Here is an 18,089-nt window from a genome sequence, read left to right as displayed (position 1 = left end):
TTTTAATATTTATTTTTATTTTTGAGAGAGAGAGACAGAACGTGAGTGGGTGAAGGGCAGAGAGAGAGAGGGAGACACAGAATCCAAAGCAGGCTCCAGGCTCTGAGCTGTCAGCACAGAGCCTGACGTGGGTCTCGTGGGTCACATGGGTCTCGTGGGTCTCGTGGGTCTCGAACTCAGGATCGTGGAGATCATGACCTGAGCCGAAGTCGGACACTTAACTGATTGAGCCACCCAGGCACCCCCAACGGAAATAATCCATGTTAACTTCAGATGCCTTAGTAAACAGAAATTTTTCTATTAGGTTCAGCCCAAGTTACCCATCTTGACCCAATCTAATTGATGTCAGTGGTAGGAATTAATTTTGTGCAGGCAGGGATAAAGACTAATCCAGGTCAATCAGCACCTTATAATTAATCCACATGCTGTTTTTAAAAGACAGAGAAATGTCAGCATGGTCTCCAGTTTAAGGTTCTGCACCAATCTAATACAAAGGTCTAAAATTTTATGGAGTTCAGATTTCAGGGTGGAATCACAAATAACAAAGGTTTTGCTGGAGCAGATGGTTATTCTCAACTGCCAAATGCTGAAGTTTTCCTGGGACTCTGTCCTAACCATCAGGAGTGAATGAATGAGGATGTGAATTAACGGCAAAACATTTCTAGGTACCTTTTAAACAGGGTTGCAAAGTCTGGGTTTTATCAATGGGGCTAAATTGATATTGCAGTTTTTAAAGCCTGAAATCTTTGGACCCCAATTGTCAACTGGAGTTGTCTAAACCTGTCACTTTTTATTGCTGAGAACATGGATAAATCTCTGAAAAAAGAAAAGGGGAAAAAATATTTATGAGTGATTTTTCTACAAAATCAACATGTTAAGCAAATTCTTAGTAAATTGCAGTTGTCAGTAAAGGTGCCACACTAATGCAGGGTGGCCTTTCTTACTTTGATGCAGAGGAAAGAGTAGAGTTGACCCCAGAAGAGCCCAGGAGCCCGAAATTCACGGGTCCACTTACACTGATTATTTCTGATACATACAGCACAGTCCTGTAAGTGTATTTTCTCTTCCATGTGCCTTTCTTCATGCATTTTTTTCTCTAGCTTTATTCTAAGAACACAGTAGAGAATGCATATAATATATAACATACGTGTGGGGCGCCTGGGTGGTTCAGTCGGTTAAGCGTCCGACTTCAGCTCAGGTCACCATCTGGTGGTTTGTGAGTTCAAGCCCCACGTTGGGCTCTGTGCTAACAGCTCAGAGGCTGGAGCCTGCTTCAGATTCTGTGTCTCCCTCTCCTCCCCTGCTCATGCTGTGTCTCTCTCTGTCTCTCAATAACAGATAAATGTTAAAATACACACACACACACACACACACACACACACACACACATATAAAATATATGTGTTAATTGTCTATGTGATCAGTAACACTTCCCATCAACAGTAAGCTATTATAGAAGTTTTGGGGAGTTGAAAATTACATGTGGATTTTCTAGTGTGGGAGGATGGGGTGCCCCAAACCCCCATGCTGTTCAAGGGTCAACTGTAAATGTGAAAATCGTTTTTGCAATATATCAAGAGTCAGCCACGGAAAGGCTCTGCTGCCTTAATGTTATTTCTTAGTTGCGATGTTTTTAATAGAATGCAAGCTTCATGGGTTTTTTGAAATGTATTTTAACCTAGGTTTTAATCTTATAATGAATACTAAGCTGCCAAGAGATGTTTAGTCATTTGTTAAATTTCTTGAGCTTTATGGCTGTGGATAGCAATGCAGATAGGGTTTCTAGGAGCACGGAAGATGCGAATCTTAAATCTAAAGAGGAGACAAATATAGGCAGCCCACTTTGCACCACAGTGCTCTTTGGAGAATTCATAAAATAAAGTAGGTATCATAAAGTAGATCATGTTTTCCCACGGGAATGATTTTATAATTATGGGCTGCTTTCTTAACAGAACTTGGTTTCTCATTATAACAATAGCATTTTTTTTAATTACAGCGGCTGTGATAGAAATATCATGCACACTAATTATACCAACGCCCCAGTGCATGATGGCTATTCATTCATTCATTCACTAAGTGCTCATTGAGTAGGTACTATGTATCAGGCACTATTCTGGGGTTTTGATGTGAGCAAAACACACATGACACCCCGCCCCCCCCCCATACAACCACATCAATATTACAGAGTGGACTAGTAGGGGAGATGACTATGAACCAAGAGTTCATTGCAAATTATCAATGCTAGAAAGGACAAACATATAGGCACTGCCTGGAAGAGTGGTAGCTGGACTGAGGGCAGTCACAGCTGTGGCAGGAGGTTGTTCGTGGCTGGAAAGCAATGTGTAGGGACCCGGATCTCCTAGAGGAGCTCAGAGAAGAGTGATGAGTCTGGAGCCATCCAGGAGAGACTCCCGTATAAGTTAGCAAGGAGGCGGGGACTAGGAGGTACAAGGTGTTCGGGATCATGTGAAATTTTTGATCGTGGTCCTCGATGAAATGAAAGGCATAGGGGAGTTTTCGGTGGATGAGGTAAGGGTGGGGTGACATCCCATTTGCAGTGTGAAAAGCTTGTAGCGTGATGGTCCTGTGCTCTCAGGAGAAGGTGTAAGAGAATATTATGCTAGTACAATTGAAAGATGACCAGGGCAGAGATGGAGAAAAGTCAGTGACACTCGAGAGTGAGCTAAAAAGTGAAGAACAAACAAAACAAACACCACCACCAAAGAAGCTAGCAGTGGTCATGATTCGAATATCTGGAGTGAAAAGGTGGAAAGGATGGCTCAAATTTCTGGCTGGTGTGTCCACACAAATCGGGTGGCAGTCACTGGAAGGCAACCAGACTGGGGAGGAAGATTGCATTTCGTTTTGGGTAATTTATTACGTTTCAGTTTCCTGTGAATTCTCAGATCTCAAAGAGTCACTTGGATATACTGGTCTGGTGCTCAGAAGTTTGGGCCAAAGATACAGAGGAGTCACGGGGTAATCCTGCACAGGAGACTGAAAAGGAATGTCAATATAGGCAGGAGGAAAACCAGGAGAATAAGAGACCGTGGTCCCCAAGGGACGAAAGTGCTTCAAGAGGAGCCCGAAAGCGCCGTGCACTGCCGGAAGTTACATGAGAAAGAAACTGATAAATACCAGCTTGGATGAAGACACAGAGCCGTTCTGATGGTTGGAAAAGACGAAGGGAAAACTAGATTCGAGTGGGTTGGGGAAGAGCTGAAGAGGTGAGGGCAGATAACCCCATGTGACTTTTACCCTTGAAGAGAAGAGAGCTGCTCCTGGAGCAGCGGGACACCTGGAGAGTCCAGGAAAGTCATCTGAGATGGGCAAGTGTGACCACGTTTTCCTACCGCTAGGGCGGAGAGAAAACAGATGCCTTGGCAGCTAATAAATGTCTCTAGACTACAAGACCTGCTTGTGTGTGTGTGAGAATTCAAATTCTGTATGAATTTCAGGCAGGTTTCTCAGGGATTGATTTATATCCGCAGACACGACACACGTTGATATTTATCCCCGTATGCGACCACGGCAACACTGAGGACCATAAACACGGCCTCTGGGAGTTAAGGTAATGTTAGCTGGATTTTGTAGCGCGTCCAGCTCAGAACAGTTCAGCCCAGGTTGTGGTTATTACTCAGAGAAAAGAACCAACAGTAGAGCATCGTCTCGTTCTTCTCGTTTTCATTTTTTTTTTCCGCTTTAGAATTTCCACCATGTTCATGTTGCGAACTAAGCCAACACAGACGGCTGCAGGCCCTCCGAATTTAGAAAATAGGTTTTTATTTCTCTTCCCCCAGAGCAGCTAGTTAGTTCCCAACATGCAGCACTTTGATCCAAAGGCCATTGCCAGCTCCAGAGTCTCAGTGGTATCTGAGTGAGAGAACCAATTGATCTAGAACTATCTTAAGGCCCCGCAGTGTGGGGAGACTCACAAAGAGCCACCTCAATCCAAATTTTGCCCCTCCTGGATTTCCTCTTGGCCTTGGATGCAGAGTGGGATTTGGAGCAGTTAATCTGGTGCTGCCTGGACGGGCCTGGCAAGAAGCACTCGAAGCTGTGCCCCCCTCTGCAAGACATACGGCACTCGTTGCGTTGCAGCATTGTTCGCCCTTGGTGTCTCAGTCGCCTGTAAACACAAGGACTCTCCTTATCCGATTGCTGATTCTTTGCCTCCGTACACCTGCTTCAGAGACCCCGCACCTGTGTAGGTCAAGGGCAAGCAGTGGTAGCTTCCTTCCTAACGACCCCCCCCTCCCCCACCATTAGGCTCAGCTTGCACTTGCTGGGGCCACCCAGTCATTTGCTTCGGGGAGTGAGGCCTGAACCCTGCTTGGGAGGGCCTGGTGCCTGCAGTCTGACTGTCTGTCTATCTTTTTATTTCATCAAAGTATGGTTGGCCATCACCTTACGTGAGATCCGGGCCTACAGCAGAGTGATTCCAGAAGGCTGCACGTTATGCTGTGCTCATCACAAGCATAGCTACCATCTGCCAGCATACAAAACTGTGACGGTACCGTTGACTGTAGTCCCCGTGCTGTACCTTTCGTCCTCATGACTCATTCTGTAACTGGAAGCCCGTGTCTCCCACTCCCCTCCACCCATTTTGCCCATCCCCTCACTCTCCTCCCCTCCAGCAACCGCCAGCTTGTTCTCTGTATTTGTGGGCCTGTTTCTGCTTCTTTTCTCTATTCCTTTGGGTTTTTTTTTTTTTTAGATTCCACGTATACGTGAAATCTTATGGCATTTGTGTTTCTCTGTCTGATGTATTTCACTTAGCCTAACAAGTCCATCCCTGTTGGCACGAATGGCAAGAGGTCATTCTTTTTTGTGGCTGAGTAATATTCCATCGTAAAAATTGGCCACATCTTCTTTATCCATTCATGTGTCGATGAACAGCCCCGATTCTCTAGAAAGAGCCGCTCCCCTGTGGGCAAAGTCATCTTAAGCTGAAATCAGCTGTCAGAGTAAAAGTTGCATGTGGTATAAGGCTTAAAGCTGCTCTCCAAAGTCACAGAAGAAGCCAGCTGCAGGACCCTAAAAGCTAACCCATAAAACAACTTGCTCTAAATCGCCAAATAAACACCAGTGTCCCACACTTAGGACATCGGGGGACAGGGCAATAAAGACGTTCTCCTCCCACCCAGGTTCTGAAGCAATCTGAAAATTTAAAACAAAGGAATAAGGCAGAGAAACCAATCTCTCACCTTTATTATCGATAAAACTGACAGGAGATTGTGCCTTGCGTCTGTGGGGTGGGTATCTAATACTAAACTCACAAGCCGAAGCTCTCCCACGCGGCAGAACGAATAGGACAGCCTCCCCCCCCCCCACCCCGACAAGAGTGGATTGTGCACATGGCACCCTTGTGGCGACAAGAAGTAAAGCAAGACGTGGGCTACCTGTGGGCAATTCTCTGCCGAAAAGAACCAGAGCGGGGCTAGATGACGCCCGCCCCGTTTTCCTTCTACACTCGCTGACCAAATTCCCGATTTCTGCCCCAAAGAGAAGTCTGTGTGCGAGGTCAAAGAGAGACCAGAAGCTCCTGGGACCCCGCCCAGATGGCAGAAAGCAATCAGGAGCTATGAAGAAATTCCCCCCACACAGCCCCGCCCTGTGCCCCAACATCTCCTTCCTGACACAATAACGGGAGATCGGATATTTGCTACAGAGATGGGAGTCCTAGTTCATTCTGATGGCTTAACGCACGTTTCAGCAGTGGACAGCCATATCACAGCCTGACACGGATTTACAGACAGACTCCATATTTGCTAAGTGCCCTTTGTGTGCCCTGAACTATCATAGGCCCTAAGAGCTTACAGAGAAGCAGATGGCCCAGTTCAGCCCTCCTCCTCCATAGGGGGGGTGTGGGCACAGTATTTATGTTAATGGGATTTAGAGAGTAGTTGGTAACTCACTGTCACCATAGGAAATCAGAAGCAAACGTCTATGCAGTAAAGTCTCTCATGAGCCGTATTGGCCTTTCAGGATCCTTCGGTGTGATTCTGATTGTCCAGATCTCCTAGCTGAAGACAAAGTGTGTTTCCTTCCTCCACGCGTCCTTATTCATGAAGAGGGGGAGGGTATGTCATCAGAAGGCTGATTGGGAGGAAAATGACCTCATGTGCTCGCAATTAAAGCTGTTTCCCTTTGCATCTTGGTGGAAGAACACCCTGGGCGTGTGGCAGGTCTGTTTAAGGAAGTATATGTGTATGAATTAGGAAGGGTGGGGCTGACCTACACAGGCAGGACATTACTCTTCTTCCTCTTCCTGCCCACGTTTCCCACAGCAGTCACGGTCATTACTCAGCTTCCTGTTGGGGAAAACCTTGGACACTGAGCGCCCACCTGCTTCGACGGGCAGACCAAGGACAGCAGAGTGTTCGACGCTGCCGTGAAGCCTGAGCCTTGAACTTGCACGCAGACCCCTTTCTGGGAGTATCCGAAGCAGAGGTGGAGCGGAGCCGTTCTGCGTGGGGTGGGGGTGGGGAGCCCGGAAAACGGCAGCCTTGACAGACCGTCACTGCCTGGAGTAAAACACCACAGGCGAGTGATACGTGGGGATTCCCAGGGGCCTGTGGTGCAGAAAAGACCTGGCGAGGTCCCCGGATGGCACCCTTAGCCAGGCAGTGTGGGCGATTGCGGCAAGCGAGAGGCGGCTGGGAGAATCAGGGCGTCGGGCAGCCGGGCAGCGGCGGGGTCCGCTGGGCCTCTGGCCACAGTGCTGATTCTCTTCGTCCAACTGTGTGTTGGCTGCAACACGGCGCTGGGCGCGAAGATGATGAAGGTGGTGGCCTCCGGCTTCAAGAAGCCCACAGTCCGGTCAGGGGGGGGTTGTTCGTACCGCCCTCAGCTGGATTCCGGGTTGGTAACGTAAGACGGTGTGAGGAGCTCGAAGCCACCCAGCTCCCTTGCACCGTCCCAGACCTAGTGGGGCCGGCCCGGGCATCTGCATTTTATCCAGAGCTCCCGGGGCGCCCTGCGGTGTGGGGATCGCCGGCAGAATAAGCCCAGTGTGCCGAGTGCCAGGCGAATGAGCCTTGGGAACCGTGAGGATACGAAGGAGACAGACCTCTGGGGAGCACTCAGGCATGGGGTCCAGGGAATTTCACTGCAACTAGCAGGTGGCTCCCTTCACCTACTTTTCCACATTGATGTCGCTTCTGGTGGCTGATAACAGCAGCTGCACAGGGCTCTCAGGGTCTGAATCTGGGCATATTGCTGGGCGTCAGGCTCTGGCCGCGTGTCCTGTGGCCGTCACCTTGGACTTCTGATTCGCCCACCGAGGAGCGATGTCTGTGGTTTGCGGGGATCTCAGATCCGTGGCAGCGGTGACGATGGGAGACCTTGAACAAGAGCCCCACTTGAAGAATGCTGGTTCTCTATAGTCTGCACGGCAGACCCTTGGCTTTTGCGGCATCGCTGTGTTATCTCCGCCACCCCACCCGAGGATGGGGCGAAGGTGGCTTCAGCTTGTCTTGATAGAGCCTTTCCTGGAATCCCTCAGGGGCCTCACCCCCAGCCCACCCAGTCTCCTGCAGCTGGACACGGAGCTCCTAAACAAAATGACTCGAGGTAAACACGCTTACTGTGTTCCCGCCTCCTGGTCCTGTCCCCTAACGAGTGACCCTGGACCATCCCAAAGAGTCCTGCTTCATCCCCCACCTCCAGGCCAGATACCAGGCCCCAGGCTTGAGCACCTGGATCCCCTGCTGTCCTTTCCTGAATGCCACTCCATGCCCACAGGGAGGGGGCCCGGCAAAGGCATTTTCAGCCTGTCCTGTGACTCTGGTGGTCATGGGAACTAAGAGACTGTTGAAGGCCTCTTCGGCCCTTTCCCTAAAGGACAGGTACATGGCTCACCGGGCAGCAATCTGCTGACCCCTGGCAGAGCCCAGCACAGCAGAAGGCATGCTACGTGGCAGAGGGCGGTCCCCACTTTGGGGTGCACCACTGGAAGAGACAGGACCCGTACCTCTCATCAAATGCCGCCCCCCATGATCATAGCCACTGTGCCCCAGCTTCGCGGCTGACCCCCACCCTGAGGTTGGGACGAGGAGGGACTAGAGCCCACAGCTTCCCAGTCTTGTAGCCCTTCAAGTCACCATCCTCCATTTCTACCTTCCCTCCCTCTGCAGTGATACTAAAGTTTTTCTAAATTTTGGAAATGTTCACAATAATGAGCAAATGAGGGACACTTCAGCAAAATGAATGTGCAAAGTGTGAACCCTCAAAACCCTGCTGCTTTGTAATACACTGTAGACGTTTGTGTGTGCGTGAAGAATAGGGAGGGATCTGAGGAGTTTGCCTCCTGCAGAAACAGTCTTGATCTTGTTAAATAAGGTGTCACTGGGAGAAAAGGAGTGTGTGGATGTAGATCCTTTCATTGGCATAATCCATAGACGTCATTAAGAACAGTAAATTATATCAAAACCTCTCAGGCTAATACAATTAATTCAATCTTAATACCACCCAGGGTGAATGAATACAGCAGCTAGAGATCCTCAAGGGATTCTCGAACTTTCTACCACTTGCCCCTCCCACAGCCCTCATGCAGTCGGTGGTCTCCAACCAATGTGCACCGGGCATCTTGACCAGTAGGGGGCATAAGTGAGCAGTGTACTAAATGGAGCTCAGGTCCCACCTTCTCGGTATGAGGCAACTCCAGCCAGCTCACCAGGAGAGATAAAAGAACTAGGCTACTGGAATCAATTCATTTAAAAACTTTTTTTTAACATTTATTTATTTTTGAGACAGAGAGAGACAGAGCATGAACGGGGGAGGGGCAGAGAGAGAGGGAGACACAGAATCGGAAACAGGCTCCAGGCTCCGAGCCATCAGCCCAGAGCCCGACGCGGGGCTCGAACTCACGGACCGCGAGATCGTGACCTGGCTGAAGTCGGACGCTTAACCGACTGAGCCACCCAGGCGCCCCTGGAATCAGTTCATTTTTAAAGAGCCTTTGAGGGGCACCTGGCTGTCTCAGTCCGCTAACACTACTTAAAAAATAAATAAATAAAACAAAACAAAATGAAATGAAAAGCCTTTGAGAGTTTACATGATTGTGAATTTTTATTAAATTCCCTTAACCAACTTCCCTCAGCCACAAAAGCTGACATAATTCTGCGAAGTGAACATTCGGAACAGTAGAAATGTTCCTCATATATTGTGAAGGAATTCCGTTTGTCTAGGAGAATGGTTCTCTCTGGAAGAGTAATTGTCCCAAAGCTGCAGTTCAGGAGAGAAATGGGATGGGAAGAGAGAAAGAGACTGGAAAGGTACATGCCTCCCCCCAGCCCCCCCCCCCACCCACACACAGCCACTTTTAAATGTTAAAAAACGAGACTTCCTTAAGGGAAAAGGGAAGAATAAAAAGAAAGTTCCCTCGTGTGGAGGAGCTTGGCCCTTGTGTCGTCCCGACGGGCCCCTCCCGTTGCTTGGCTCTGTTCGTATCCCTCCTTTTTATTTCTGCGTTGTCTGCTTTTCTCGTCCCATCTCCCGGACTTTCCCTGGGCCTCCCGAGGGAGGGCTAAGAACACCAGCTGAGGAGAATGTGGGTGCAGGACGAAGGCAGTGGAGCTGCCCAGACCTGTCCGCCTTGGGTGTAGTTACCTGGTCCTGCCCCAGCCTGACGGGGCTGTCCACCCCTCCCCGTCTCGCAGCGGGGCCGCGGCTGCCCGGGGAGCATGCTGTCCGCGACCATGGTGGGGACTCTCATCCGAGGGTGGAGGAGTCGAAGCTCCCCTCGAAGGGCTGAATCCAAACCCCTTCTTCCACGGAGCCGAGATGGAATTCTGACTCAGGGTACGTTCGTGACAACTCGGCCGTGACCGTGTGATCTTTTTTTTTTTTTCTTCTTAAGGGTTCGGGAAGGTGATGAGGGTCTTACGAGCTTCCCCCACCTCCAAATAGCACTGACAAACCTAACGTCTGTTTTTCTTCTCCGGTTATTGTAAATTATGGGCAGCTCACCTGTGGAAGTTTTGTTTTTTCTCTTTTCCTATCAAAGACGCAGGTGCCTTCAGTAGGCACCCAGTAAAAGGGCATTATTTCTACCGTACTCTCCTGCCAAAGCTTTCATGTTGAGATATAATCCGTGTTCTGTGATATTTGTATTTGACCCGTAAGACAAGATGTGTACGGGCTCTTGGCAAATTCTAGTCTAAATCATGCCACTGTGTTGCCTCTGCTGTGGGAAATGGTAAAACAAGGTTAGCTTCTGGGTTTCCTTATTAACTGTGTTTGTTTTCTGTTACTCTTGTTTGGAGGCCACGATGGGACTAGTGACCGAAACGCAGCTCTCCTGTTCACTGAGTTCAAAGGGTTATTGTGGCCTTTTCTGAAACAAATTTTCATTAGAACGCAATACTCCTGAAATACCTGACCTCATTCGGTTCTGTCTGGACCTTGAACTTCTTAGTGAAACTTATTGAGAAAGGAGCTCTTGGGCCTTGCTGATGATTGACCTGTGAGAGCACAGAGCCAACACACAAAGCAAGTATGAGCCCAGCGGTAATAAACTCCCAGGGGCTCTCTGAGCTGGCCTGCAGCCCCTCAAGATGCTTTTATCTGACCCACAGCCCTGGGAGCTTTCTAAGCAGTCGATGCAACTGTTCTTTCGTTTCAACGAATACGTGTCAAAAGTCAATATGTGCCGGGCGCTTCTCTAGATAACTGGCATGCTCTGATCTGTAGCTGACCTACGACTGAGAGGTACAAAAACTAAATGCTGTCGTTTGTTTTGTTCTGACGGTGGTTTCCAGCTGGACTTTTCAGGCTGATCACGCTCAAGAATCAGGCCAAGAGGTGGTTTTGAAAACAGTCTGATAAGTATCCATTGCAAGATAGTAAATTAGTTATTTTATCAGGCCTGCAAAAGATAGAAGGCTCCTCTGTGTTCTAAACTTCCAGTAGGATTAGTGATCTTTTGTGAAACCTAGCTATGTAGTAAGAAGTATGAGTCATAGTATTGCAAACATTGATCAGCTGTTTCTGCTCCTGGTAAGTTTATTTAACAATAATCAGAGCTTTACAAGATGACAGTCATATGCAACCTGTGAGGGACGGTGGGGTTTTTTTACAGGTTTCTTGAGATATAATCTACATGCCGTACAATTCACTCATTTAAAGGGTACGATTCAGGGGTGCCCGGGTGGCTCAGTCAGTTAAGCGTCTGACTTAGGCTCAGGTCATGATCTCGCAGTTTGTGGGTTCAAGCCCCACATCAGGCTGTGTGCTGACAGCTCAGAGCCTGGAGCCTGCTTTGGATTCTGTGTCCCTCCCTCTCTCTGCCCCCGCCCCCATTTGTGCTCTGTCTCGCTCAAAATAAATAAATGTTAAAAATATTTTTTTTAATTGAAAGGGGACAATTCAGTTGTTTCTGGTATATTACATTATTCATGTTTTTAAATTATAGTAAAATTATAGTAAAATACGTATGACATAAAATTTGCCACTTTAACTGTTTTTAAGGATACAACTAAGTAGCATGAATTACTTTCACAAATTTATGCCACACCACTGTCTACCACCCAAATATTTTCATCACCCCAAACAAAAATTCTACAACCATTAAACAAGAACGATTTCTCCCTTGCCTCCACGCTTAGTAACCTCTCATCTACTTTCTGTATATAAATTTACCTCCTTATTTCATATCAGTAGAATCATGTAATATTAGTCCTTTCACGTCTGGCTTATTTCACTTAGAATAACGTTTTCTTTTTTTTTTTTTTTAAACATTTTTTTTTTCAACGTTTATTTATTTTTGGGACAGAGAGAGACAGAGCATGAACGGGGGAGGGGCAGAGAGAGAGGGAGACACAGAATCGGAAACAGGCTCCAGGCTCCCAGCCATCAGCCCAGAGCCCGACGCGGGGCTCGAACTCACGGACCGCGAGATCGTGACCTGGCTGAAGTCGGATGCTTAACCGACTGCGCCACCCAGGCGCCCCTAGAATAACGTTTTCAAAATTCATCCATAGTGTGTATCAGAACCCTTTTATGGCTGATGCAATAGTATGTTTTAAATCCCTCCTATTTTATTCTCTGTCCCTTAAATATACTTGAACTTTAAAAAAAATTTTTTTTAACATTTATTTATTTTTGAGAGACAGAGCACGAGCAGGGGAGGGGCAGAGAGAGGAGACACAGAATCCGAAGCAGGCTCCAGGCTCTGAGATGTCAGCACAGAGCCCGATGCGGGGCTCGAACCCACGAACTATGAGATCCTGACCTGAGCTGAAGTTGGATGCCCAACCGACTGAACCACCCAGGCGCCCCAGTATACCTGAACTTCTAACCTAGTCATGAAGGAATCTTCCAGTATTCTCAGTCTAATGATATTTTTACATTTAAGTTATTTAAAGCATGAAGAGCCTCAGAAACTTACTTATTTTCAGTTCTTTAAAGGTAGGGCCATAAATTGATCTTTTCAAAAATCTTTTTATCCTATTGTTCAGTCCAGGTCCTGACACAGAGTAATCAGTCAATAAATTTCTCTTCAGATGGAGTGATGAATGGTTTTTAAAGTTGTGCTTTTAGGTACCAGGAAAAAGATTTTAAATAAAAAAGAATCTGGTTTTAAAATTTTTTTAAAGAATATGGTTTTTATGCTTTATTTCTTTATCCTCTGGAGCAATGATTTTTCTTTTGACATAAAAACTGATAGTTATAATCAGGGCACCAGGGTGGCTCAGTCAGTTAAGCCCCCCTGACTCTTGGTTTCGGCTCAGGTGATGATCTACCAGTTCGTGAGTTCGAGCCCCGCATGTGGCCCTGCACTGACAGTGTGGAGCCTGCTTGGGATCTTTTCTTCCCCTCTTTCTCCCTCTCCCTCTCCCTCTCCCTCTCCCTCTCCCTCTCCCTCTCCCTCTGCCACTTCTCTGGTCACACACTCTCTCTCTATCAAAATAAATAAATAAGCTAGGGCACCTGGGTGACTCAGTTGAGCGCTTGGTTGAGCGGCCGACCTTGGCTCAGATCATGATCTCGCAGTTCATGAGTTTGAGCCCCGCATCAGGCTCTGTGCTGACAGCCTGGAGCCTGGAGCCTGCTTCAGATTCAGTGTGTGTCTCTCTCTCCTCTCCTCCCCTACTTGCTCTCTGTCTCTCTCTCTCTCTGTCTCTGTCTCTCTCTCTCTCAAACATTAAAAAAATAAATAAACTTTAAAAAAAGTAATAGGTGTAATTATTTCACACTCCATAGAACCACAAAGTATGGAGCGTGGATCTGTTATATAATATAAATATTTCACTGTGAAATGGTAAAAGTTAACTCAAGAAACCTGGCAACACCTAGTTCGCGTCTTTCGTGAATGTTTAGTGATGTCTTTTAATGGGAGTGATCGGAGTGTCCCAACGCTGAGCCGTGTGACCTGAGACGAGCCTTTTCAACCCACAACTGCCCTCGGCCTTGCCTACCTGGTTGTTCTTTCTCAGCGCTGAGCTCAGGAACTGAGCGCAGACTGAGGCAGAAGCCACTACACCTCGAGAAACCCTTTTACACCTCCAGGGGGTAAGGAAACTGAAGGCCAAGGCAGATTTGGGTGATTTCACGGTTTTGATCTTTAAATACAGACATAACTATACTGGTGCCAGCTCTGTCCAAATAAAGTCAGGATGCGTACCTTTATATGGGGGCAGCCCCCCACTCGGCACGCTAAAACCAGCTGTGATTGTGCTTGGACTGTTGCAGACGTCGTACAGGACAGGGGAAGAAGGTTGAGGACAGCGATCATAGGCTACCTTTGCTGTAGGTGATTTCCCCACCCCCTTTCTCAAAATCTAATCAAGGATTTTAGTTGCAAATTTCAGATCGCAACTAAGTTGTGTGCTTTGTTGAGAGAGAGCGTGTTCGTTTTAGTTCATGCCGTTATTTCGGAAATGTTGCTCTTTGTGGAAGCCCCTTGACCACCTGAAGGACTTGACTGTGATGCAGCAGGAGCATTTATTCCCTTTCCCTGTGGTCCTCCCTCCTCACCTAGACGATGAGCCCGGGGAGGGCTCCACGGCTTGATGCTCTCTCAATCCACCATGCCCAGTGTCCTACGTAGAGTAGGCGCTCGATGACTGATAACCGGTGACTTCAGAACCGTGAAATGCAAGGTGTTATAAAGCAGGGAGCCTGGTTTTCATCTATGGCCTGTGTAATCTGTCTTGATGCTTTGTAAGGCATACCAGGTACTTAAGTTATTATTGCTTTTTACATTTCAAAGGCAGACAGGGCTGCCATTGGCCTAAATATAAAATAATAATTTCTGACTGTAGAGCCATACACCCTGTAGTCGAAAAGAAAGCCCTTCCTTCCTCATTTCTCAGTGACAGCCTGTAATCATCTCTGAGTAATTTTTAAGATTCTTTCTAAATCACCATTCCCTTCGTTATGTCGGCTGGAACAGCTTCTCCTTGCATCAGTTGGAGTGATTCTCATTCCTTCCCAAGCCCAGCCACCCACCTGGTAAGAAGAGGTCGCTGTAAATCTCAGCCAACATTCTTTTTCCACAATTATGCTGGGTAGAAAGTCAGACGATAAAGTCCGATAACCCACCAAATACTTATTGAGGACCTCGGAGACGTTTCAGGTGGCTGTTTAAGAGGTTATAACTGAGTTCTACCCAAACCTGATTTCCTCATTCAGCTCTAGCATAGACTTGAAGGAAGAGAGACTACGTGGGTGCCTCTGGGTTCCTGTCCAGCCAGGACGTGGCCCATTTCTTTCTTTAGGACTGGGTAGAGTTTGAAAATGCCTGGTCAGGCTTCTATAAATTCCAACTGGAATGTTCAACCTTACCCCATATTTGGCCTAGCAACTGTGGGCATGGACAAAATGAAAACTGAGAAATTGCGCATCGCTCTAAACAAGTCAGTCAGAGAAAGACAAATACCGTACGATTTCACTCCTATATGGAATTTAAGAAACAAACCAGATGAACATAGGGCAAGGGCGGGGGAAGAGAGGGAGGCAAACCATAAGAGACTCTTAACTACAGAGAATCAATCAACTGAGGGTTGATGGAGGGAGTTGATGAATTGACGGAGGGTGGGGAATGGGCTAAATGGGTGATGGGCACTAAGGAGGACATTTGTTGTGTTGAGCACTGGGTGTTGTATGTAAGGGAGAAATCACTAATGTTTACTCCTGAAACCAATATTACGCTACTTGTTAACTGATTAGAATTTAAATAAAAACTTCAAACAAACAAAAAAAAAAAAAAGAAAGAAAGAAACGGCACATCACAGCTTGGCGTATGGTTTGCGTATAACTAAACAGTTTTTTTATCTTTGTAAGCCAAAATTTGTATTAACCCCCTGTGTAATTAATAGTAATGACTAAATATGACAGTAACACTTTAGAATGATGCTTACATCTGTCATTGTTTCCTGATAGAATGTAACAGGCTCTTATACTCTGACCTATACTAATTTTTCTTAGTTTAAATGAGCCATATCAACCTTTTCCCATATTTGCCCATAATTAACTATGCAATTACCACTTGATAAGAGCCCTATATTTTAACTAGAATAATCATAGGGCTTATAATTCAGTAAATATCCCCCGAGCAACCGCTATGTGTAAGACTAACGGGCATGCTAGAAAGATAAAAGAATTACTAAGGCCTGTCCTTACTTTATTGAGGCATAATTGACCTGTAACATTATATCAGTTTCAAGTGTACTGAAACTGTATTCAATATTTGTATATATTGCAAAATGATCACTCTAAGTTTAGTTAACATCCATCACCGTATACAGTTACAGAATTTTTTTCCCTTGTGGTGACAACTTTGAAGATCTATCTAAAGCTTAGCCTCAACTTCATCAAAAGAGTGTTTGTGATCTAGGGAAAACAAATGTAAAGAAATGCAACAAATATAATATGAATAGACAGAATTAAGTGCTAATGGTTATCCGAGAAACAAATGATTAATTTTTAAAAAATTTTTTTTCAACGTTTATTTATTTTTGGGACAGAGAGAGACAGAGCATGAACAGGGGAGGGGCAGAGAGAGAGGAAGACACAGAATCGGAAACAGGCTCCAGGCTCTGAGCCATCAGCCCAGAGCCTGACGCGGGGCTCGAACTCACGGACCGCGAGACCGTGACCTGGCTGAAGTCGGACGCTTAACCGACTGCGCCACCCAGGCGCCCCAACAAATGATTAATTTTAAGAGACATAGAGACGCATAATTTTAAGAGAGCATAGAGTTTCCCAAGTAAGTAGAACTTAAATTGGGCCTTCCAAACCATCGAAGATACTTCCAAGTCTGAGACTGAAGGCTTCAGAAAGGAAGTATTTGCTCTTGTTACACTTCCAGTCTCTTTGATCTCATGAAGGTTCTGCGAAGTCAAAGTGAAGATTTGAAATCAGTTACATACTCTGAGGAACAATTATGTTATATAAGCAGATGCAAAGGCCCCAAGTACCCTGTGATCTCCATATTTACGGAAAGTGGGAAGCATCCCAAGGGCAGGCACCAGACTGAGCAAAGACACAGATGTGTGAAAAGCTGTGGCCTAAGTGAGCAACATTGAGTTGCCCAGTATGGCTGCAGTTCTGGACCAGACCCTGGAAGGCCTAACTGCCCAGATAAGGAGTTGGGCTGAATTTTCAGACCAGAGGGAACTACATCAAGCTTTCCTGGCAGAGGGTAACCTACATCCTGAGTTTTAGAGGAGAGCCATGAGGAGAGATGGTTTGAGGGAGCAAGAGATTGGATTTAGCAAGAGTCCTCAGGAGGTTATTGGAATGATTCAGGTCAAAATCACGAAAGTAACGGGAGAGGATGGGATGGAGAGAAGGGGTATAAACTTAACTGATTCTATGTTATGGCCTGTGGAAAAGTTATCATGGCTGTTCTTGACGGAGCTCTGTTGTCTCAACGATTGTACCTGTGGGATTTTAATTACAGAAATGACCAAGTAACAACACAGACTAATGCCACTCAAAGGAGATTTTTTTATTACTTAGATTTCCCGAAAGGAGGGCCGTGGCCTGCCGTGCAGGACCACCGGGGAAGCACCAATGTCAGTCGGGAGGCAGAAAGGAACCAGAGGAAAGCCTAGGCCCAGCCTTTATTGGGGGTTGCCCATGCAAGGCAGGGCAGGCCAAACAGCCTAGGATTGGCTAATTCGAATAATCCCAGCAGGCCTTGGGACATGGGGATTGTCCCTCGCTGACTGGCCCCTGACCCTGGGATGAGTAGAGCAGGAAAGTATTGCTTTGGTACCTAAGAGTTAGATAAAGAGGTGCTTCCGAGTACGGGCTCTGGATCGCGGGGGAGATGTAAACCACTTTGGCCCTGTAATTAACGGATGCCAAGTAGGCGAATACAGAAGCTAAGAACACACAAGTTAGAAAATTTATGTACCAGGACGCTTGGCTAAATTCTTTTCGTGCTTGGTCTCACTTCATCCTCTCAGCAACCCGCAGCAGAAAATGAAGCGGTGGAAACCTGTGGAAGCTTCCCCAGAACTCACCGGGCCAAGGAACGGGGGTGAATTCATGTGGCCGCTGTCCCTCCACAAGTCTTTTCTGTTTCTCCCAGCTTTGTCAGAATAGTGCAAAGATGCCCGTATTGTGTACTGGCGGCCTGCCTTTCAGCATGTTAAAATTAAATAAGTACATTGTGTGACTTAATCACTGTCTTCTCCCTTCCTGGAAATTGCTTCTTGACTTTTGGCTTCTGTCTCCCTCCCTCCCTCTCTCTCTCTCTCTCATCATTCTAACTCTGGGACTTGGAAGCTCTCATGTCAGCAAACAAAGCCCTTGGCACGTTGCTCTCTCCCCAGCATCATCAGTCGATGATCCTAATTGCCTCTGGAATAATCTCTGAATTCCCTGGGATAGACTGTGAGGTCCTGCATCAGTAACTGCCCTGTTTGGTCACAGTCCAACGCACGTCCTTGGTTCATGCCAGCTACTCCCTGTGAGTTCTCTCTCTTCACAGCCGCCATGGCTTTGTTCTCTTAGACTCGACTGCCTTCTCACCCCCTCTTTCCGTGACTCTTCACCCGTCACTTGCCTGAGGAGTCAGCTCAGGGCTCAGCCTCTGTGGGAAGACGTTCACACGTAAGTCATGCATCTACGAA

General features: G+C 46.9%; 1 protein-coding gene across 3 annotated transcripts in view; it reads left to right on the top strand.

Annotated features, from left to right (window-relative positions):
• Window positions 1–18,089, top strand: part of PLEKHG1 (pleckstrin homology and RhoGEF domain containing G1) — a 178,744-nt gene that overhangs the window by 26,811 nt on the left and 133,844 nt on the right. Inside the window, exon 1 of one of the 3 annotated variants that reach the window (XM_040448897.1) lies at window positions 6,593–7,575. The exons of 1 other annotated variant lie outside the window; for it this stretch is intronic. In XM_040448897.1, coding sequence (XP_040304831.1) covers window positions 7,452–7,575 — 124 coding nt within the window. In that variant the 5' untranslated portion in view covers window positions 6,593–7,451. Of the gene's footprint in view, window positions 1–6,592; window positions 7,576–9,364; window positions 9,805–18,089 lie in introns of those variants that run through there. One more of the 3 variants, XM_040448898.1, reaches the window with a different exon arrangement.

The sequence above is a fragment of the Herpailurus yagouaroundi genome, unplaced genomic scaffold (genome assembly GCF_014898765.1).
Source record: "Herpailurus yagouaroundi ecotype Mexico unplaced genomic scaffold, PumYag 198, whole genome shotgun sequence".
Classification (NCBI taxonomy): Eukaryota; Metazoa; Chordata; class Mammalia; order Carnivora; family Felidae; genus Herpailurus; species Herpailurus yagouaroundi.
The sequence above is the reverse complement of the archived record's forward strand: the minus strand, read 5'-3'. Positions and strand labels throughout refer to the sequence as shown.